We start from the raw sequence: 24517 nt of genomic DNA on the forward strand, positions 1-24517 counted from the left end.
TGCCACAAGCTGTCAGACTTTCTCCTTCCTTCCAAACTTTCAAGCGCTCCTTAAAGACCCATCTGTTTAAAGAGGCTTATTCGATGTACCTTAATTAATCATTGCTGTATCAAAAATGACAAAGTGTTTATATAATCCTAATATCTCAATGTACCCTAACCTTTTAGTTTGTAAACTCTAATCTCTAGGTTCTTCTAACCCTATTGTATCTGTAATCCTTGTTTGTTATCCATCATTTATTCCCTGTTTGCTATAACTGTAGTAAAGCACTGCGTATCTTGACAGCGCTATATAAATAAATGATGATGATGATGATGATAAGGCAAGCTAAAATTGATATAGAAAAGCATATTGCAGCAAGCAGTAAAAAAAAATCCAAAATTATTATATTAAATAGTAAAAAATGAAGCAGGAAGGGGTGGGACCCTTACTATCAGAGGGGGGTCAGGTGGTTGATGAAAACAAAATAAAAGCGCAGATTCTGAACTCATATTTTTCATCTGTCTACACAAATGAGGCCCAATTCTAGTAATACAACTAATGATGCATGGTTCACACATGAAGAAATTCAAAAGAGACTTGAACATGTTAAGATTAACAAAGGTCCAGGGCCAGATGGTATTCATCCCAGGGTAATTAGTGAGCTTAGCTCTGTGATTGCCAAACCTCTTTACTTAATTTTTCAGGATTCATTGAGATCTGGCATAGTGCCGAGAGACTGGCAAATTGCTAATGTGGTGCCTCTATTCAAAAAAGGATCCCGATCTCAGCCTCAAAACTATAGGCCAGTTAGCCTGATGTCAGTGGTAGGAAAGCTTTTCAAAGGGTTAATAAAGGATAAGATACTGGACTTCATAGCAAATCATAATACTATGGGGCAAATTCACTAAGATGCGAAGTTGCGCCAGGCGCAACTTCGCCGCACTTCGCCAGCGCTCCGCAAATTCATTAAAATCCGAAGTTGTGCTCAGGGGTAGCGTAAGGTTGCGAAGTTGCGCTAGCGTTGATTCGCTATGTAAAGCGAAGTTACGCTAGCAAAGGCTAATTTGCATACGGCGCCAAATTCAAATTTCAATGGAGGAATACGTATCAGCACTACAAATGCCAATTAAACCTTCAAATCATCAAATAAAAATTTTATTTTGCCCTACACATGTGCCCACTTGTCTAGGTAAGTTGCCATGAGTCAGGAAATGTAGGGGGGAAGGAGGGGAGCCCCAAAAAAAATTTCAATCTTTTTCAACCTATCACCCATAATGTAGAAAACACGCCAGCGTTTTTTTTTACTTTTTTTGAAACAATCCCTATCTACTCTATTGCGCTTCACCAGGTCTGAGGTGGCGAAGGAAGTCTAGCGTAAAAGGTAGCATTCAGTACAGTTAGTGAATTTGCGTAGTTACGTCGCTAGCGAAAATCCGCCTGGCGTAAGGGTGCGAAGTAACACTAGCGAAACTACGCCAGCGTTCGTAAGTGAATTTGTGCAGTAACAAAAATGCCAAACGCTAGCGAATTAACGCTAGCGTTCGGCGCTTAGTGAATTTGCCCCTATGAGTTTGTGCCAGCATGGTTTTATGTGTAATAGATCTTGCCAGACTAACTTAATTTCTTTTTATGAGAAGGTTAGTAAGAGACCTTGATTCTGGGATGGCAGTGGATGTGATTTACTTAGAAATTGCTAAAGCATTTGATACAGTGCCACACAGAAGGTTACTGGTTAAATGAAGGAATGTTGGCCTGGAACATAGTATTTGTACCTGGATAGAGAACTGGCTAAAAGATAGACTACAAAGAGTGGTGGTAAATGGAACATTTTCTAATTGGACCAGTGTTGTTAGTGGAGTACCGCAGGGCTCTGTACTAGGTCCCTTGCTTTTCAACTTGTTTATTAATGACCTGGAGGTGCCATTGAAAGTACTGTTTCTATTTGTGCAGATGAGACTAAATTGTGCAGAACTATAGGTTCCATGCAGGATGCTGCCACTTTGCAAAGTGATCTGTCTAAACTGGAAAACTGGGCAGCAAACTGGAAAATGAGGTTCAATGTTGATAAATGCAGGTTATGCACTTTGGCAAAAATAATATAAATGCAAGTTATACACTAAATGGCAGTGTGTTGGGGGTTTCCTTAAATGAGAAGGATCTTGGGGTCTTTGTAGATAACAAGTTGTCTAATTCTGGGCAGTGTCATTCTGTGGCTACTAAAGCAAATAAAGTTCTTGTATAAAAAAGGGCATTAACTCAAGGGATGAAACATAATTGTGTCTCTTTATAGGTCCCTGGTGAGGCCTCATCTGGAGTATGGGGGCAGTTTTGGACTCCAGTCCTTAAGAGGGATATAAATGAGCTGGAGAGAGTGCAGAGACTAAGTGCAACTAAACTGGTTAGAGGGAGGGAAGAGTTAAATTATGAGGGGAGACTGACAATGTTGGGGTTGTTTTCTCTGGGGGAAAAAAGGCGCTTGTGAGGGGACATGATTAGACTTTACAAGTACATTAGAGGACATTATAGACAAATAGCAGGGGACCTTTTTACCCATAAAGAGAATCACGTACCAGAGGCCTCCCCTTCAGACTAGAGGAAAAGAAGTTTCATTTAAAGGAACAGAGTAGGGGGTTCATCACAGTGAGGACAGTGAGGTTGGGGAATGCACTGCCGGGTGATGATTCAGTTAATGACTATAAGAGGGACTTGGATGATTTCTTGGACAGACATAATACAAAGGCTATTGTGATACTAAACTCTATAGTTAGTATAGATATGGGTATATAGAATTTAATTAAAAGTAGGGAGGGGTGTGTGTATGGGGCTGGGTTTTCATTTGGAGGGGTTGGACTTGATGGACTTTGTCTTTTTTCAACCCAATTTAACTATGTAACTATATATATATATATATATATATATATATATATATATATATATATATATATATATATATACTATATCTCAGTAATTCTACTGTCACATGACTCATTTGTGAATGTTAACGACAGATAATCAATATGTAAAATGTATGTATGTATATCTTTATTTCTATAGAGCTCCTTGAGGGCAAAGCACTGTACAACAAAACAATAAATTAGTAGTAACAAACAAGGGGTCATTGGAATAAAAAGTAACAATAAGTGCATTATTAGAAATACAATTCACATAAATATAAAATATAATTACAATACAGATTAAGTGCTCAGTGTCAAGGAAACAAAAGGCTAGAGGAGCCTACCCCGTAGAGCTTACAGTCTAAATGGGAGGGTAACAGACAGACACAATTCAGAGGGGTATTAAGGTGCTGTGAGTTACAGTTTGTTACACTGTTATATAAGTGCCAGTTCAGCTGTTATCCAGGTGCTCCCAGAGGGAGTCTTTGAGTTTTGTTATAAAAACACTGAAGGAGGATTCTCTCCTGAGAGATTCAGGAATGACATTCCAAATATAAGGAGTCACAAGAGAGAAGGGTTTGATACGGGAAACAGCAGTAGTACTGGGGGTACAACCAAGCGGTTGCTCTGAGAGGAGCGGAGGTTTCGGGCAGGAACATATAGAGAGACAAGAGATGAGATGTAGTGAGGTGCAGAGGAATGAAGGGAAGGTTATGAGGAGGAGGAGGAGTTTATAAGTTATTCTTTGTTTTATAGGAAGCCATGATAAGGACTTTAGCAGCGGAGGGGCCTGTACCTTTTGGATGAGAGGAGGAGAATTCTGGCAGCAGTGTTTAATACAGACTGTAGAGGGGAGAGATGGCAGTTAGGGAGGCCAGTTAGTAGAAGGTTACAGTAATCTAGTCGGGATAGGATGAGAGCATGCATGAGTGTCTTGGATGTATCAGGTGAAAGGAAGGGACAGATTTTGGCAATATTGCATAAGAAAAGTGTCAGGTTTTGACAGTGGTGTTAATATGATCAGAGAAGGAGAGAGAGGAGTCAAAGATTCCCCCCAGACAGTGACATTCATTCTAATGTGAAGACATTATTGGGACAATGCTGACACTGAACTTTAAAAAAACAAAATGATTAAATGTCACATGTCTGGTTGCTTGGATCACTTATCCCGGCAACCAAAAACCAGATTAACAGTGAGGCCACAATGTTTCCAGTAAATATTTCAAAGCCAAGAAGCAGTGGTGTAACTACATGAAGTGGCCCATTGGCAAAGTCTGCACCCTGACCTGCACCCACCTGGGACTTGCATGCACCTACCTGCAACCAGGGCTGGAACTAGGGGCAGGTACAGTAGGGCACAATCATGGGGGGGGCGCACTTTTAAGGGGAATTTATTTTCTCTTTTTTTTTTAAACACTGGATTGCTTGGACTTAAATAGTGTTTCAAATGTATAAAATGCCTGTTTCAACCCCCTCTTGCAATATGAATAGTAAGGTTGGAAATGGACTAAGAAGCCTCTGACTAGGGAGCCAAAATACCTTGGCCCGGCCCGGCCTGCAACTGTCATGGAGTGGTGGCCAGCAGACCAGTAGTTATACCAGTGCTGAGAACTACACAAGTCACTTGCAATTTGCTCACAGTTCTCATTTCTAAACCAGCTAAAGGTGTAAACTGCTTTCTGTTCTCTTATAATGTGCCCAACAGCGGCTGTTTATAGAGGAGTTTGTTCCTATATTTCTCCTATGTTACATATTAGATTGCAGTTTGCTCCTGTATATTACTGACTAAATCTCACCACCTTAAATCTTCCTTATTCCTTTCTCTTCATTTCCAGAACAATGTGCAAAGCCGACAGGACCTCGAATCAATTCATTATCTCCGAACAAAGATTTCTATGATCTATGGGAATTTGTAACAGTGACCTGTGCCCCCGGATATCAGTCTCTATCTCAATCAATTAGATGTATAACCCACAGTAACTGGAATGTGCCGGATCCCTGTATTGGTGAGTACTGAGCCAAATCATTAATCAGAGGGACACACTCAGGGGATCACAGTGTAAATAGGGATCTGTAAGACTCAGTGTCATGTAAATAATATGCACCCCACTAATAACACTTTATATCCTTACTGTATATCAACTGGGTTATTTCCCAGCACAAAGAACTGACACAAATCATTAATCAGAGGGACTGACATTGTGTACTGTGCTGCCAGAGGTTAATGTGCTAAAAACCCATTTCCCATAACAGGGTTGGACAAGGGGGCCGGGGGCCAACCAGGGCTTCTGTCCCAGGGCCCCCTCCTGCCCCCCTGCTGTGCTGCATCACTTGCACACACGCGCTTGATCTTAAAGATGGTCATTCATTTCCCTGTGCTGGTCTAGAAAATACAGGTTATTTTTGATTGATTAACTTGCCCCCCCCCCTGGAGAATTTTCTGCGGATGCCCATGGCATTGGCCACAGAGGAACATCATTTGGGATCCCATTCTTTCTAAGTTCTACTCCACAGAGATCACGGTTCTACCAGAACGTTGGGTGAGTTCATTCTATAGGCGCAGCTATTCGGTCTTCCCGGGCAAAGAACTTGCAAGTGAGTAGGGGGAACTATTAAATTCTTTGATTATAGCACATCACATCCCTTTGCCATCCTGCTGCTATGGGTTATGTGGGGTATTTATACATGGAATTGTGCCTGTGCCATCCTGCTATCAATTCTGGGGGTATTTATACATGGAATTGCCATTCTGCTATGAATTCAGGGGGTATTTATAAATGAAGTTGCCATTCCGCTATGCTGTCTAACTAGCATAAAAGGGATCCATGTGAGAGATATTTCACATTACTGATGCAGCTCCTCATACCTTGCATTGTGGCAGAGCAGTAGAGTGAGGCAGTACATGGGGAGGTGCTACAACTTATAGGCTTGGGTTGCCTTTGCTCACTGATTTATACAATATGATGTATTCATGTATTTATACCCACTTTGTTTTATTGTATATTGTGCTTGGCCTGCCAGTATTCTCTATATCTTACTGCTTGTGGTGCCATTGTCCATTGCTGTCTAAGTATGTATTTGGTGTGTCAGTGCCTCTGCTTCTTACTATATAATGTTCTTTATAGTGTTTGTGTCTTCTCTTTATTATGTTCTTGGGAGATCAGTACCTACTGCTCTGTTGTATGACTTTATGACTTCACAGTCTCTGCATGTAATGTTCTTTTTAGGTTACAGAATCCTTTTCCCCATAATGTGCTTGTAGTGCAGCATTCACAGCTCTCAGTTAAAATTGTACATGTGATGTTAATACCCCCTTCCTGCAGTGCCAGACGTTAAGCAAATTTTGCCCCCAAAGCTATGGTTTGATTTTCGGGAAAATTAAGTGAAAGTGGGTGGAGTCCAAAGGGAGTGGCCAAAAGGGGTGTGGCCAAAATTTTGCAGACATAATGCGGACAGACATAATATCAAAGGCTATTGTTTTACTAAAATGTCACTAGAATGTCACATGTCCCCAAAATTGGGTTGACACCTTTTGATGGGCCTCAATCCGGGCCGGGGGAAGGTCGGTGATGTCACAGGACAGGGCTGTGATGTAATGGGCATGGCAAGTGGTGTAACATGGCCGCCTATGATGTGGTGATAGTGATTGACTAATCATTATGCAAATCTTGGGGGATCCTTCCTGGTTTTTCTTATTTGGAAAACTGGGCAGACAGTTTTGACTCAGGCATCCCTTGTGAAAACTGGACTGTCCAGGTGAAAACCAGATGGGTGGCAGCCCTACCCTAAAAGGTTTTATGTCAGGATTGTGGGACATGTGACATGTCAGTGCTCATAGGGGACAGGGTGGTGTCAGGCTTACCGGATAGTTATGAAGCGATGGACCTCTTCTAGATGATAAGGACCCACAAGCGGCTCACACAACACAGAACCCACCCGGGGATGATACAGGGGGAAGCCGTGAGTGGAGAGAAGCCAGTGAGGCTAGGCCGAAGCCAGGTACCAGGGATTCAGAGAAGAGAATAGTCAAACCAGATCTGTAGTAAAATGGCAGGCAGCAAATCGGCAGGAACGAAGGGCAAGTTAAGCACTGGGCAGGCAGCGAAGTCTCAGAAGTCAAAACACATCAAAGGTCATATACAGGAGTCAATCAGAAGTAGATAAGTCTGTAAGCTAGGTCTCAGGACAAACCACGATAACCAGGCACAGTTTCAATACAAAAAACTGTTTAAATACCTTTAATCTTGGCGCCAATTCTGCAGCATCAGAACGCCTGCGATGAGGAGCCAGCGTCGTCACGATCTGCGCCGCAATGAGCCTGCGCCTGGATGCACGCTGACGCGCACATGTGACCCGACGCCCGTGATGTCAGGACTGCTGGACGGAGGCGAACCGAGGGATCCACTAGGTAAGTATTTCTTCCAGGTGGAGGTGGTACAGAAACACCTGTATGTGAGACATAATGGGGGTTAGAGAATGTTCTGTCCTCGTATTACCCTGGGGCAGTGTGTAGTTGGACATGCAGCTAAACCTTCCCACAATCCAATAAAGAGACTAAGCTTGGAGTCTGTGGAATAAGAGGTGAAACTGTAATACAAAATATAAAAAGTAAGCTTTGCAATGAACTATCAAACATGCAAATGAACATATATACATATACATGCAACATCAAAATGTTAGCTGGCGTGAAATGTCTATGCAGCAATGTCTCTGGGGGTGCTGGCAGTTGTAAAGGTGCTTGGTGCAACTATTTCCTTACCCGCAATTCTATCATAAGGGAGATGCAGAACTGTGTCTTTTCAGCAGCATGGATGGTGTAAAATGGAGTCCTGGCTCCCACAAGGCATTGCTCTAGGTCACATGGTGGGCGTACGGTAGCCTGATTAGTCCAAATTCTGCCATAAGCATTATAGAGGTGTAAAATGAATATAGGAAGTGACGTTGTGCACTTACAGCAAGTGTCCAGAGGAGGGAGCTCCGAGCAAATGAATTGTAGAATGTGTTAGCATGGTGACAGCTTATGCTGGAGACACGACAGAGAATAAGAAATAGAGATAAAATTAAGAATAACAATGAATTCTGTTTTTATAGAGACCTATATAGTTCTGGAGTATAGTTTTTCGTTTAAATGCTCTCTGCTTGCCCATACCTCCCAACTTTGGAAGTAAAAAGAGGGACAAAAAATTTTTTTCTGCACGTAGCAATCTTTTTGACCACACCCCTTTCTGTGGCCACACCCCCTAATTACACCCCCTAATTACCTGGCAGGTTATGAAAGTTTGAAAATATTTCTCCTTATCTAAACTGTGTTTTTGTGTCTCAAAATTGTTACAAAGTATCTTATTTGCACCTGTTAGCTGTTCTGGGCTCTCTGCTAAAAGCCAATTAAGTGAAAAACTTTGATTCTTTTTCTGGCTGTTCAGTGCAGAGAAAAGAGGGACTTTACTGTACAAATGAGGGACTGCGGGTTGAGCTGTCAAAAGAGGGACTGTCCCTCCGAAAAAGGGACAGTTGGGAGGTATGGCTTGTCTAACCCCCAATCCACTTGCCAAAAACACCCCCCATCGATAAGTCAACTCACTTGCCCCCAATCTACTTTCTCCCTTCTCATGCCCAATATGCCTCCTCCCACACCCTATATGCCTCCTCCTATGCCCTATGTGCCTCCTCCTATGCCCTATATGGAGGTGATGATGATGATAATGATGGGAAACCAAACAACAGTTACATAGAAGAGCAAAGAAGAGTCAGCTCCTCTAGTCAGAACTCAGCTGGGTACCTACATCTAAAAGAAAAAGGACACATGTTTGAAGACTCCAAAGTCCAGATTCTAGACCGAGAGAGCGACTGGTACAAAAGAGGTGTTAAAGAAGCCATATATATATAAAAACTGAAAAACTAAGTTTGAATAGAGGCGGGGGGGGGGTAACATCTATTGTCTGCCATATACATTGTCTGCCATTGTTTTGGCTCCTCTCCCTGAAAGGTTTAATGACACATCAAAGCTCCAATCTTGTTAATACAATCAACACCTAATTTAATGTTTTATGGGGGTATATAGGCCCACAGGTATGGGAAAGTGGCAGCCGTTAGGTTTAAAATTTTCAGTTGGGTTTTCAGGGGTTTAGGTTTAAGTGCTATGATTGGTGGGATATTTGACAGATAACGGTCTTACCTGGCTGAGTGGGTATATAAGTCATTACTGATACAGTTACATGACATGAACCCCCAGTATTATATGATAAGGAATGAGCTGAAATGTCTCAGTATAACCTGTGTGAGTATAATAACTGCATGTACTTTATTCTTATTCCAGACCAGTGTCTCCTGTCACAGATAAATGGAATAAACAGGACTGGGGTAGAACAGGAATATTATGATCCATTTGAATCAGTGACAGTGCGGTGTATGGAGGGATATTCCGCTACGAGAGAGACGATAAGTTGTTTGAGGAATGCGATGTTCACTGCGTGGAGTAATAGTGTTCCCTGCACAGGTAATTACTCACCCCCAGTAACTCACTCAGCTCCCTGGGGGAAATCTCCTTCCCTTATACTGGGGAACCAGGGGGTCATTTTGCTTTATATTATTATTGGTATTATTATTATTATATTAATACTATTACTAAAAATACATATTTATAAAGTGCCTCCATATTCCACAGCGCTGCACAACAGTTTTAGTTTTAGTTGAGTCGCATTTTACGGATCAGTTTTATCAGCAACTGTTGATTTTAGATAATGGATGTAAATGAGTAAATTGGTTGTTTTGTGCCCAGAAATGACTGTACAAATTGTATTACTGATGTGAACTGACCCTTTAAGACATCAAGAGGAATTTGGGGGTCAGAGTTAATATTGTGATACCTCAGATTTGTGAACATTTTTGCCATTTGTGAAAATTCAAATATCATCGCAAATCTGTATCAGCCGAAAAAAAGCTGCTTATCCCTATTATTCATTTAAAAGGGGCTGGTTCAGCTGAAAGCAACATGTTTGTACAGATCTCCCAACTGTGCTGTTTTCTGCAGGACAATCACAATTCTGACAGCTCAGCCCACAGTCCCGGGTTTCTTCCTGAAATGTCCCGACTTTCTCTTTCATCTCCTGCACTGATGCCAGAAATAGATACAAAGTTTCTGAAACTTGATTAAAATAAGCGGCTTCTTGACAGAGAGCCCAGAATACTGAACAGATGCTCTTAGATACATGTGTAACACTTATTTGGGCCACTCAGGGGTTAATTCACCAGCTAGAACACTAGCGCATGGGTTACACGCGACTTACACCCAGGGCAGGGCCTTCACTAAGTGGAAGTGTTCCCTCTATGGTGTAGTGCAACTACATCCCCCCAGGCTACTGTGCACACAAAAACAACTTGGGCGCCAGGAGGTTCTTAACAATCAGGAACGGTTTATTATGCCAAAAAGGGCAAATGAGCACAGGTTTCAGTAGTCACGCAGGAGTTGAGGAAAACAGCTTATTGAGAGGTCACACAGAACAAGACAGGCTCACACAGAGATACACAGGCAAATGCAGTACAACCTTTCCCTCCTGGAAGTTGTCAGGAAGCAGCTTGTACCCTACAGTCCCTCTTCACTGAGGTCCCTGACTGGAGGCAACACACAGAGCCTCTGGGAAGCTCCTCCCTTACTGCAAATCCTTGTTGGAGCTTCAGCTGCTCTTTCTCTCTCACCTCTCTGCCTTTCTCTCCTAGAGAGACTATGACAAGTCTGCCCTAGTGTATCTGTTCCTCATTCACGGGGTTACCTGCTCCCCGACTTGGTCACATGACTTCTTCTGGGCCTATTGCACTCAGTCCCCCTGAGCACATCCAGCTGGATCAGCATCCAGAGGAGAAAGAGGAAGAGGCCACTCCCTGCTCACACTATATAGGAGTGAGTCAGAGCAGTGTCATCAAATCTCTCAGCCTATCACTGTAAAGGTTATTCTGTAACAGGGATTCTACCCAATAACCCAAGGAAATGGTGAAAAGATTAACTCTATAGGGCCTGTATCCCTATAGGGCCCTACACATGTGTAACAATTTAAGACAAGCAAATATACAATTTAGGATAAGCAGATCTCTTTGGGGAACTGAGACTCACAAAAGGGCAATTTCGCTTTTATTGGCAAAACTATTAAAGTACACAAAGAATTGCACTAAAACTGTGTTCAAGTTGTGTTCAAACTTTCATAAACTGCCAACTTTTGTAAAATAGACATGGTAATTAGAGGGTGTGGCTATAAAATGGGTGTGGTCAAAAAATTGCCACTCTGCACAGGGCACAACTTTTTGTCCCTCTTTCTGTTTTTAAATGTTGGGAGGTGTGATTTGTGTGATGTAGAAAGTTATGCAATTTGTTGTCATTTATGTTCTTTACATTTTTTACTTTTCTTCTGCAATTCCCAGGCTGTCGGTTCAAACTGTTCTTTGATTGCTGGGGCTCTATTACCCTAGCAACCAGGCAGCAGTTATGATCATAAAATTGACCATCAGGGCAATATAAAGTGTCCCACTCCCCCATAAGCCTGTCCTGTTTGTCTCTTATAGAGCAATGCAAGAAATCTGACCTCTCCAGGGATCCAAATGTGCAGCTTGTTCCACCCCAAGATTATTATCCCCCCAACACTGAGGTGTCTGTGAGATGCCCACTGGGATATAAACCCTCACGGGACACAATTACATGTAAATCTGCACAAGATAAGAATGTGTGGGATGTAACAGTGCCTTTTCGCTGTGTGGGTAAGTACATTACATTTATGGGTTAGATTCACACATGAGCGACTTTTTTATATAGTGGCACAAAAGTCTGCCATTGACTTCTATGTGATTTCCACAGGTCTTAGAGTCTTTTCAGATTCTGAATTGTTGCAGTTTTGTCAATAAATCCCATAAAAGTTGCACTTTTTTCCTGTGACTTTTACGGATTTTGAGAAAGCCCGACCCAGATTAGTGACGGTGTAGTAAAGGGCCATTAGAGTGGTCGGCCCTAGCAGAAGAAATAAGGACATTTATATTTTAAATAACCAGAGTAAATTATATTGGAAATATGATCCCCCTGGCACAACTAATAATGTTTTGTATATCTTATAAACTAATGTTAATGTTAACTGAATATCAGTGCCGGGCCAAACCAGACGGGTGCCCTAGGCAACCTGGCCGGCTACATACATGCACACAGAGGAAGCCAGGGTTGTTGCCGGCCATGGAGACTCAAGCACAAGCGAGTGTGTACGAATGATTTTCTGGAGAAAAATACCAGCCTTCCTATATATTTATCTTTTATCCCTATTAATAACATTGGGATCACTGACCTTCCTATATATTTATCTTTATTCCCTATTAATAACATTGGGATCACTGACCTTCCTATATATTTATCTTTATTCCCTATTAATAACATTGGGATCACTGACCTTCCTATATATTTATCTTTATTCCCTATTAATAACATTGGGATCACTGACCTTCCTATATATTTATCTTTATTCCCTATTAATAACATTGGGATCACTGACCTTCCTATATATTTATCTTTATTCCCTATTAATAACATTGGGATCACTGACCTTCCTATAAATTTATCTTTATTCCCTATTAATAACATTGGGATCACTGTCCTTCCTATATATTTATCTTTATTCCCTATTAATAACATTGGGATCACTGTCCTTCCTATATATTTATCTTTATTCCCTATTAATAACATTGGGATCACTGACCTTCCTTTATATTTATCTTTATTCCCTATTAATAACATTGGGGTCACTGACCTTCCTATAAATTTATCTTTATTCCCTATTAATAACATTGGGATCACTGTCCTTCCTATATATTTATCTTTATTCCCTATTAATAACATTGGGATCACTGTCCTTCCTATATATTTATCTTTATTCCCTATTAATAACATTGGGATCACTGACCTTCCTTTATATTTATCTTTATTCCCTATTAATAACATTGGGGTCACTGACCTTCCTATAAATTTATCTTTATTCCCTATTAATAACATTGGGATCACTGTCCTTCCTATATATTTATCTTTATTCCCTATTAATAACATTGGGATCACTGTCCTTCCTATATATTTATCTTTATTCCCTATTAATAACATTGGGATCACTGACCTTCCTTTATATTTATCTTTATTCCTATTAATAACATTGGGATCACTGACCTTCCTATAAATTTATCTTTATTCCCTATTAATAACATTGGGATCACTGACCTTCCTATATATTTATCTTTATTCCCTATTAATAACATTGGGATCACTGACCTTCCTATATATTTATCTTTATTCCCTATTAATAACATTGGGATCACTGACCTTCCTTTATATTTATCTTTATTCCCTATTAATAACATTGGGATCACTGACCTTCCTATATATTTATCTTTATTCCCTATTAATAACATTGGGATCACTGACCTTCCTATATATTTAGCTTTATTCCCTATTAATAACATTGGGGTCACTGACCTTCCTATATATTTATCTTTATTCCCTATTAATAACATTGGGATCACTGACCTTCCTATATATTTATCTTTATTCCCTATTAATAACATTGGGGTCACTGACCTTCCTATATATTTATCTTTATTCCCTATTAATAACATTGGGATCACTGACCTTCCTATATATTTATCTTTATTCCCTATTAATAACATTGGGATCACTGACCTTCCTATATATTTATCTTTATTCCCTATTAATAACATTGGGATCACTGACCTTCCTATATATTTATCTTTATTCCTATTAATAACATTGGGATCACTGACCTTCCTATAAATTTATCTTTATTCCCTATTAATAACATTGGGATCACTGACCTTCCTATATATTTATCTTTATTCCCTATTAATAACATTGGGATCACTGACCTTCCTATATATTTATCTTTATTCCCAATCCCTATTAATAACATTGGGATCACTGACCTTCCTATATATTTATCTTTATTCCCTATTAATAACATTGGGATCACTGACCTTCCTATATATTTATCTTTATTCCCTATTAATAACATTGGGATCACTGACCTTCCTATATATTTATCTTTATTCCCTATTAATAACATTGGGATCACTGACCTTCCTATATATTTATCTTTATTCCTATTAATAACATTGGGATCACTGACCTTCCTATAAATTTATCTTTATTCCCTATTAATAACATTGGGATCACTGACCTTCCTATATATTTATCTTTATTCCCTATTAATAACATTGGGATCACTGACCTTCCTATATATTTATCTTTATTCCCTATTAATAACATTGGGATCACTGACCTTCCTTTATATTTATCTTTATTCCCTATTAATAACATTGGGATCACTGACCTTCCTATATATTTATCTTTATTCCCTATTAATAACATTGGGATCACTGACCTTCCTATATATTTAGCTTTATTCCCTATTAATAACATTGGGGTCACTGACCTTCCTATATATTTATCTTTATTCCCTATTAATAACATTGGGATCACTGACCTTCCTATATATTTATCTTTATTCCCTATTAATAACATTGGGGTCACTGACCTTCCTATATATTTATCTTTATTCCCTATTAATAACATTGGGATCACTGACCTTCCTATATATTTATCTTTATTCCCTATTAATAACATTGGGATCACTGACCTTCCTATATATTTATCTTTATTCCCTATTAATAACATTGGGATCACTGACCTTCCTATATATTTATCTTTATTCCTATTAATAACATTGGGATCACTGACCTTCCTATAAATTTATCTTTATTCCCTATTAATAACATTGGGATCACTGACCTTCCTATATATTTATCTTTATTCCCTATTAATAACATTGGGATCACTGACCTTCCTATATATTTATCTTTATTCCCTATTAATAACATTGGGATCACTGACCTTCCTTTATATTTATCTTTATTCCCTATTAATAACATTGGGATCACTGACCTTCCTATATATTTATCTTTATTCCCTATTAATAACATTGGGATCACTGACCTTCCTATATATTTAGCTTTATTCCCTATTAATAACATTGGGGTCACTGACCTTCCTATATATTTATCTTTATTCCCTATTAATAACATTGGGATCACTGACCTTCCTATATATTTATCTTTATTCCCTATTAATAACATTGGGATCACTGACCTTCCTATATATTTATCTTTATTCCTATTAATAACATTGGGATCACTGACCTTCCTATAAATTTATCTTTATTCCCTATTAATAACATTGGGATCACTGACCTTCCTATATATTTATCTTTATTCCCTATTAATAACATTGGGATCACTAACCTTCCTATATATTTATCTTTATTCCCTATTAATAACATTGGGATCAACCATCATTTTTACCAGCCAGGCCTGTAAAATAGCAGCCAGGTGACAACCCTAATGGAAGAGCGCAGGTGAGCACAAAGACGAGAAGCTGACAGTTGTTGAGGATACAGGGGTCTGAGCTAGGGGACGGCGGCAGAAGAGGTTTGTGCCTGGCACCCCTCCACCTTTGCACCGTAGTCACATGACTCTTCTGCCTACCCCTAGTTCTGGCCCTGCTGAATATATATATATGTACTATATCTCAGTAATTCTACTGTCACATGTTAACCACTGTTAATCAATATGTAAAATCCATTCATTCTAATGTGAAGACATTATTGGGGCAATGCTGACACTGAACATTAAAAAAACAAAATTATTAAATGTCACAACAAACTGTCTGGTTGCTTGGATCACTTATCCCGGCAACCAAAAACCAGATTAAAAGTGAGGCCACAATGTTTCCAGTAAATGTTCCAAAGCCAAGAAGCAGTGGTGTAACTACATGAAGTGGCCCATTGGCAAAGTCTGCACCCTGACCTGCACCCACCTGGGACTTGCATGCACCTACCTGCAACCAGGGCTGGAACTAGGGGCAGGCACAGTAGGGCACAATCATGGGGGGCGCACTTTTAAGGGGAATTTCTTTTTTTAAACACTGGATTGCTTGGACTTAAATAGTGTTTCAAATATATAAAATGCCTGTTTCAACCCCCTCTTGCCCATGATTTGTACTGTGGGCAGAATCACTCCCCACCTCCCTCTTGGCAGCTGCTGGCACAGGTACATATTTGTGGGCAATATCTTGGCTGCTGCTTACACAAGAAAACCGATCATTAGGGTCAATATGAAGGACCTTTGGCTGCTGTTGGCACAGATACATATTTTGGGGCAATATTGTGGATTTTTTGGCTGCCTTTGGCTCAGGTACATGGGACAATATGGTGGCTGCTGGCAAAGGTACACAGATGTTTGGGGCAATATGATGGATTTTTGGCTCCTGCTGACACAGGTACAAATTAGGGGCAATATGAAGAATTTTTTGGTTGTCTCTGGCATAGATACAGATTAGGGGTAACAATATGGTGGATGTTTTAGTTTAAGCTGGCACAGGTACAGGGGGCAATATGAATAGTAAGGTTGGAAATGGCAGTGCAGGACTGGGTGGGGGGAGAAGCCTCTGACTAGGGAGCCAAAATACCTTGGCCCGGCCCGGCCTGCAACTGTCATGGAGTGGTGGCCAGCAGACCAGTAGTTATACCAGTGCTGAGAACTACACAAGTCACTTGCAATTTGCTGTTTATAGAGGAGTTTGTTCCTATATTTCTCCTATGTTACATATTAGATTGCAGTTTGCTCCTGTATATTACTGACTAAATCTCACCACCTTAAATCTTCCTTATTCCTTTCTCTTCATTTCCAGAACAATGTGCAAAGCCGACAGGACCAGGAATCAATTCATTATCTCCGAACAAAGATTTCTATGATTTGGGGGAATCTGTAACAGTGACCTGTGCCCCCGGATATCAGTCTGTATCTGATGTAATTAGATGTAGGAAGAATAAAACCCACAGTTACTGGAATGTGCCGGATCCCTGTATTGGTGAGTACTAAGCCAAATCATTAATCAGAGGGACACACTCAGGGGATCACAGTATAAATAGGGATCTGTAAGACTCAGTGTATGTTTATATATATAATTATGCTGATGCAGTGGGGTTGGAGCATTTGTACAACTGTCCCAGTATAATATAACATTGCTGTCTAACTAGCATAAAAGGGATCCATGTGAGAGATATTTCACATTACTGATGCAGCTCCTCATACCTTGCATTGTGGCAGAGCAATAGAGTGAGGCAGTACATAGGGAGGTGCTAGAATTTATAGGCTTGGGTTGCCTTTGCTCACTGATTTATACAATATGATGTATTCATGTATTTATACCCACTTTGTTTTATTGTATATTGTGCTTGGCCTGCCAGTATTCTCTATATCTCACTGCTCATGGTGCCATTGTCCATTGCTCTCTATGTATTTGGTGTGTCAGTGCCTCTGCTTCTTACTATATAATGTTCTTTTTATGTTACAGAATCCTTTTCCCCATAATGTGCTTGTAGTGCAGCATTCACAGCTCTCAGTTAAATTTGTACATGTGATGTTAATATCCCCTTCCTGCAGTGCAAGACGTTAAACAAATTTTGCCCCCAAAGCTATGGTTTGATTTTCTGGAAAATTAAGTGAAAGTGGGTGGAGTCCAAAGGGAGTGGCCAAAAGTGGTGTGGCCAAAATTTTGCAGATATACATGTCCTCAAAATCGGGTTGCCACCTTTTGATCAACCTCAGTCCAGGCAGGGGGAAGGTCGGTGATGTCACAGGGCAGGGCTGTGATGTAATGGGTATGGCAAGTGGTGTAACATGGCGGGCTATGATGTGGTGATAGTGATTGACTAATCATCATGCAAATCTAGTGGGATCCCTCCTGGTTTTCCTTATTTGGAAAACTGGACGGACAGTTTTGACTCTGAAAACTGGACTGTCCAGGTGAAAACCAGATGGGTGGCAGCCCTACCCTAAAAGGTTTTATGTCAGGATTTTAGGACATGTGACATGTCAGTGCTCATAGGGGACAGGGTGGAGGTGGTACAGAATCATCTGTATGTGAGACATAATGTGGGTTAGAGAATAAGAAATAGAGATAAAATTAAGAATAACAATGAAGTCTGTTTTTATAGAGACCTATATAGTTCTGAAGTATAGTTTTTCTTGCCTAACCCCCAATCCACTTGCCAAAAATACCCCTCATCACTGAGTCAACTCACTTGACCCCAATCTACTTTCTCCCTCCTCCTGCCCAATATGCCTCCTCCCACACCCTATATGCCTCCTCCCACACCCTATATGCTTCCTCCTATGCCCTATATGCCTCCTCCCATGCCGTATATGCCTCCTTCTATGCTCTATATGCCTCCTTCTATGCACTATCTGCCTCCTCCCACACCCTATATGCCTCCTGTTAGGCCCTTTATGCCTCCTTCCACACCCTATATGGGTGATGATGATGATGATGTCATTAAGTTAGGTGTTGATTGTTTCGGCAATATTGGCTCTGATTTGTATGTGGGGGAAACCAAACAACAGTTACATAGAAGAACAAAGAAGAGTCAGCTCCTCTAGTCAGAACTCAGCTGGGTACCTACATCTAAAAGAAAAAGGACACATGTTTGAAGACTCCAAAGTCCAGATTCTTGACCGAGAGAGCGACTGGTACAAAAGAGGTGTTAAAGAAGCTATATATATATATATATATATATATATATATATATATATATATATATATATATATATATATATATTTATATATATAAAAACTGAAAAACCAAGTTTTAATATAGGCGGGGGGTGACCTCTATTGTCTGCCACATACAATGTTGTTTTGGCTCCTCTCCCTAAAAAGATTTAATGACACATCAAAGCTCCAATATTGTTAATACAATAAACACCTAATTTAATGACATCATTGTGAATTATGATAAACAACATTGCAACATTGCAGAGGATATATAATGAAGCAAGATCCTATATACAAGTTATTCTGAATTAAGAAAGTCAGTTGGATGACTGGTGAAATGTCTTCAAGAAAAAAACACAGCAATTCCAGTTGATTTGACTTATTTCTACAGATATACCATGACCTGGATGAACGAGAATTTTCACAAACATTATTTATTATGTTTTTATTCCAAGATATTAAGGGATACATGTACTGTTAATATGAATGAATTTTGTTACAACAGCGCCACCTGCTGGTCATTTTCCCACCAGTCTGACCAGCAAGTAGTCAAGGAAGTTGTCAGGAGAAAAAGGAAGATCATTTCATACTTACCGAGATCTTCCTTTCCTAGACGAACTCCATGTCAGTATGTCACGGGATAGCCCCTCCTCCCTTCTCCCATTAGAAGGAACTTCCCCAAGCCTTTAAAAGACCAACCACACACACCTACCGGCGTCTTTGTAACAAGCTCTTAAATTACCAGTGAAAAAGGGCGGGTGTACTGACATGGAGTTCGTCTAGGAAAGGAAGATCTCGGTAAGAATGAAAAAATCTTCTATTTTCCCTAGACGAACTCCATGTCAGTACGTAACGGGATGTAGCAAGCTAACATTATCCCATGAGAGGGAATATACTTTAAGAAGAATCTGTAATAAGGAATGGAGTATCGTTGACTAGATAGTCCACCATCATGCAAACTCTTTACTTTAATATAGAGAGTCCAGGTGAAAACCCCAGAATAAGTTCACCAGGCTAAGAATAACACTATAGTATAGCCTATTGATAGAGATAGAGAGTGCGAGAGAGAGAGAAGTTAGCCCACTGAGAGTGAGGAACAAGTTAGCTCACTAACCACCACTTCACCCTCCAGAAGAGAGAGGAAGCCAGTCCTGTGCAAGGCGAATTCAGCAAGCTGAAATACTTACTCTCCTACTCACCAAAAAGCATTCATCACATGTATGCCTAATTTCAGTGCAAATTGGTACCTGTAAGAAACACTTGGCAGCAGTAAGAACCCAAAACAGACCAAATATAGGAATGATCTGTTTAGGATATAACCATAAATGTAGGTTATACAATGTACCCTGAGGTACCCAAGGCCAGTACCATAAATATCTTCATATCAGAATGCATGTTAGTCAGGACTGTTCTAACAGAAAACAGATCCTAAAGATCAGAGACAAGGGCACCTGAGAAAATAATTGGGATTAGAATTCCTTACACTGTGTAAGGTCCTGTGATGAGGCAGACTCAATTAACTGTAAGAGTTGAGCAACTACAGTACCTAAGAAAGAGCCCCTGTTGGTTGACCCAACCTAGTACTCTGAGAGGTATAACTGAATACCCTAAAGGTTACAGATCCCAATAACCCCCGTGTAACTAAAGGATTAATCCCAAAATTTATGGAGGCAGATTATATGCCCTGGATAAATGCTTATAGTCACCCACAAACCTGTGTTCTTTCTACCCATAAGGGACCTGTTTATATGTGGATTCAACTATACTACATATTTAATCGGTGAGGCTGTCCTTAGAACTGGAGAGACCCTATGGATGTTCCAGTAAGTGTCAGAAGGGCTTCTGATCCACTAGAGTCATGCTGGATCATATGTATCAGGAGTGGCACAGGAATGTGAATCCGAGAATAAACCAGGATAATAGGAGTGTCGTATCTAGAAGTTACCTGGACATTGAGCTCTGTGAGGAGGAAAGATCCAAAACTGCTGGTGTTCCAAGAGGGCACTGACCTAGAGAGGGAAAAAAATGAACACACCTAGAATGCCTCCATCTGCTGTCCAATCAATTACCTATCTGATGTGGAAGAACAGCTGGCCCTGTATTCTAAAAAAACACTAACTAGGGGATTGAGAAATTGAAGAAAAAAATGGGCCCAAAATAAGTGCCTTCTGGACACAGAGCAGAAAACCTGGCCTTAAGTCACAAATCCCTATCCTGGGTGTTAGGGTCATCCATAAGTACAAGAAGGGATGTGAGCTGCAGGATGATTGCATGCAAGAGAACAGACGCAGACCAGGAGTCTTATTTGTTCTGTTCTACCATATTGGTGGACAGACCATTTATTTATAGGTCGAGTACATACAGAATTAGTTAATGATTATACATTAAGGTGGGTTAGGGTGGTTTCCCACCCTAACCAATTAGAGGGTTAGGGTGGTTTCCCACCCTAACCAATTAGAGAAGAGTATTTAGGTTTAGAAATAACAAATATGACATGACCGTTCAGCTAGTTCTATCTCATGGGTTTAGTCCTTGATTGGGATATGATTAACTAGGTGATGTTTGTTAATCATGATAATCCTGATGGAAGTTTAGGGACTTTCTACTCATGTCATGCTGACCTAGAATATTATAGAATATTATTCAAGAAAGAGACTTAGCTTAAAGTGGTATACAGGCATATATTAGATATAGTATATATGTGACTACAATAAAGGCTACCTTATCATTCCCCCCTTTTGGTCACACCCATGACCAAAACGAATACTGAACTAAAACTTAAATCACCTAAATGCAAATAACCGTATTGAGACTACTATGCTCTAAAGAGGGATTAGGCCTGTCTTCAAAACCAAGAACTCATTCTTGACCAGCAGAATTAACACAACTACATGCTGGAGAGTTCCTAATCCATCCCAATCTTGTTATTTGCCTAACTACACAAACTACTTCAGTTGAAAAGATGTAACATGAAGTATTACATATCTAATTCTACCAACACCCAAAAGATTTCATGCCATGTATTTAGAAATATTGCAGTCAGTAAACATAAGTCTCTTTATCCATGTTCTAGTGATGTTTATAAAAGATGGTTCCAATTTATTCATAGTAAAGGCATCTGCAAAGGTATTGTCCCAAGTATAGTTCTTAGAAGTGATGAATCCTAGTGACAGGAATTTAGGATACATGCATCTCCATCTCCATGATATAGTCGGTGTCAGCAAACACTTTCTTTAAAGTGCTTTGGAAAGAGGTATGGAAAAGAAATCCGTAATTAAAGGGAACTGTGAAATAGGAATGGTTCCCATCTATCACAGATTTCGAATTATCAATAAAGAGTGTTCATTTAAAATCATCATAATCATACAAACATGATGCAAGAAAAACGATTGCCAAACTCTTCCACATGCTCAGTTGTTTATCTATAGAAGTAAACAAATTATAATGTTAGAAACTACTTTTATAATTTCAGAGTCAGGATCTTGAATCTTGACACGGTAGATATGTTTATCATTAGGTTTTGTACTTTGAGAAATTATAAACACAGTAAGGGGCTGATTCACTAAGCTCGAGTGAAGGATTCGAATGAAAAATACTTCGAATTTCGAAGTATTTTTTGGGTACTTCGACCATCGAATTGGTTAAATTCGTTAGAAGTCGAACGAAATCGAACGATTCGAAGTAAAAATCGTTCGACTATTCGACCATTCGATAGTCGAAGTACTTCCCCTTTAAAAAAAACTTCGACCCCCTACTTCGGCAGCTAAAAGCTACCGAAGTCAATGTTAGCCTATGGGGAAGGTCCCCATAGGCTTGCCTGTGATTTTTTGATCGAAGGATTTTCCTTCGATCGTTGGATTAAAATCCTTCGAATCGTTCGATTCGAAGGATTTAATCGTTCGATCGAACGAAAAATCCTTCGATCGATCGATCGCAGGATCAGCGCTAAATCCTTCGACTTCGATATTCGAAGTCGAAGGATTTCAATCCGAGGGTCGAATTTCGAAGTATTTTTAACTTCGAAATTCGACCCTTAGTGAATCGGCCCCTAAGTGTACAAAGGGCATAAAATTATAGCAATATAATTAAAATCATGAACAACAAAACACTCGCTTGCTTATGTAAACAATAGAACTAAATATATTAATAAGGGTTCCACCCCTTATGCCTACTTGCCCTTGCTTCATATTGTAACTCTTTAATCTTATTTACAATTCCCCAAAAATTATTCAACTTTACTTTGGTAAACAATTCTCTTAAAAGGATTGTGGCGTGATATAAAATAATAAATAAATAAATATTTGCTGTTACATCATCCTAATCTACAATTGATATGGCAGGAGCTAAAGTAGCAATAGTACAGGTACCATAGCTATTCTCTGGTAACCAAACATAAGCCCATTTTCCCACATATAAAGTAGTAGGTAGATTTCTATGTAATTAATCCATAAATAGCTAATTCTATTTTAGAATAGAATAGGTTCCAACACTCTACTTTTCTTAAAGTGATACGGACACTAAAAAAAATACTTTTTAAAATATTAATGTAGATTAAAAGTTACCTATAGGTCATGTTGATCGTTTTTTGCAGAGAGGCTTGTTTTTGTAAGTAATTGTTAGTTGAAGTTTTTAAACCTGACTGTTTTGCCAACCTGACTGTCCCATCTCAGCCTCTCAGTTAGAGTTTCTAATGCTAACGGACTCCTGCTGCACAAATATGGCAGCCCCCTCATACAGGAACATGGGGGATCAGACAGGTAATTTAAAAGCATTGTGCAAATTACTTATGTCAAAGTTATAAGTAGCTTTCAAAGCCAATATTATGATAGCTGTAAAAAAGAATTTAATTTCTGGTGTCAGTATCTCTTTAAAGTTAGTATCTGTCAAATTAAAAGTTGTTTTACAAATACCATCCTCTGCTCGATACTAAATTCATTAGCTTCATCTTTGGTTGCCTGTAAAAACACACTTAGACCAATCATTATTTTCCATGTGTCATTTAAACCTGTTTAATCCTTCAATAGTGCTATTTTCCAAGCCGTATATAAATAATAATTGTTATTGTTAAACTAATTCATCAGCAGAAATTGGGAAAGCTACCATGGGTAGTTCCTTTGAATCATTTGGCCTAATGCCATACACATAACAATTAGTTCTATTTGCTTCCTTAGTTATTCTTTTTTTGTAAAGTTATGTAATGATTTGGTTGTTCATAAAAATTACTTTTGCTAAAGGACATATGAACGAAACCAAAAACCAGTAGTACTCAAAATACAAATACATGCACTTCGGGTACAGTTGCTCTTCTACAATTGGAAACATGTATCTATACATCTTTGTCATTTTACTGAACTAGGTGTTACTGATTGCACTTAGAAAGGACCTTCAATCCTTGGGTCCAAGCTTTTCCTCACGTGCTTTTTAATCACTACCCAGTCACCTGGTTTAAGATAGTGTGAACCAGTATTGACATTTGGATCTGGAAAATAATCAAAAACATATTTGTGTATTTCATTTAGACATTTCTGTACAACAACTACATAATCAGTCATTTCTTGTAGCTGTTGAGGGAAATACAATCCCATCCTTGAATTCCATAGGGTGACCGTTTGTAAGGGCCTCTTGGATTGGTGCATATGTAATGGAGTCTACTGACCTGCTCCAAGATGGCGTCCAAAATGGCGATTCCTCTTCCCTGCACATGGCTCCGGGTGGTCGCAATCATCCTGCATCATCTTCTTCTTGCCCTGTGATTGGTCGCCGGCGACGGAACGGACGCCGGCGTCAGAATCGGGCGCCGGCGTCAAGGCGTCAGCGTGGGGACGCTGGCGTCTGCGTCTGACGCCAGCGCGTCAATTTTGGCGCCAATAGACTGGACTATAAAGACCCTCATTTCCATCCTGACCTTGCCCAATTATAGGTCTATTTCATATAGTTCCTGGGTGCGATATATTCTGTCTTGCTTATCCGTGTTTGAACCTTGCCTGTTATCGACTTTGAA

The 24517-nt window shown here is 39.7% G+C and overlaps 1 protein-coding gene and 1 long non-coding RNA gene across 2 annotated transcripts in view; one reads left to right on the top strand and one right to left on the bottom strand.

Annotated features, from left to right (window-relative positions):
- Positions 1-7694, bottom strand: part of LOC108704987 — an 87142-nt gene extending 79448 nt beyond the window's left edge. The window contains exons 1-2 of the long non-coding RNA XR_005965135.1: positions 7636-7694; positions 7113-7322 (exon numbers count right to left, since the gene is read on the bottom strand). This is a non-coding gene — a long non-coding RNA (uncharacterized LOC108704987). The remainder of the gene's footprint in view (positions 1-7112; positions 7323-7635) is intronic.
- LOC108704986 (complement decay-accelerating factor-like) overlaps positions 1-24517 on the top strand; it is a 152086-nt gene that overhangs the window by 103705 nt on the left and 23864 nt on the right. Inside the window, exons 2-4 of the mRNA XM_041580716.1 lie at positions 9193-9372; positions 11430-11621; positions 16651-16830. Coding sequence (XP_041436650.1) covers positions 9193-9372; positions 11430-11621; positions 16651-16830 — 552 coding nt within the window. The remainder of the gene's footprint in view (positions 1-9192; positions 9373-11429; positions 11622-16650; positions 16831-24517) is intronic.

Source organism: Xenopus laevis, chromosome 1S, assembly GCF_017654675.1.
Source record: "Xenopus laevis strain J_2021 chromosome 1S, Xenopus_laevis_v10.1, whole genome shotgun sequence".
Taxonomy (NCBI): Eukaryota; Metazoa; Chordata; class Amphibia; order Anura; family Pipidae; genus Xenopus; species Xenopus laevis.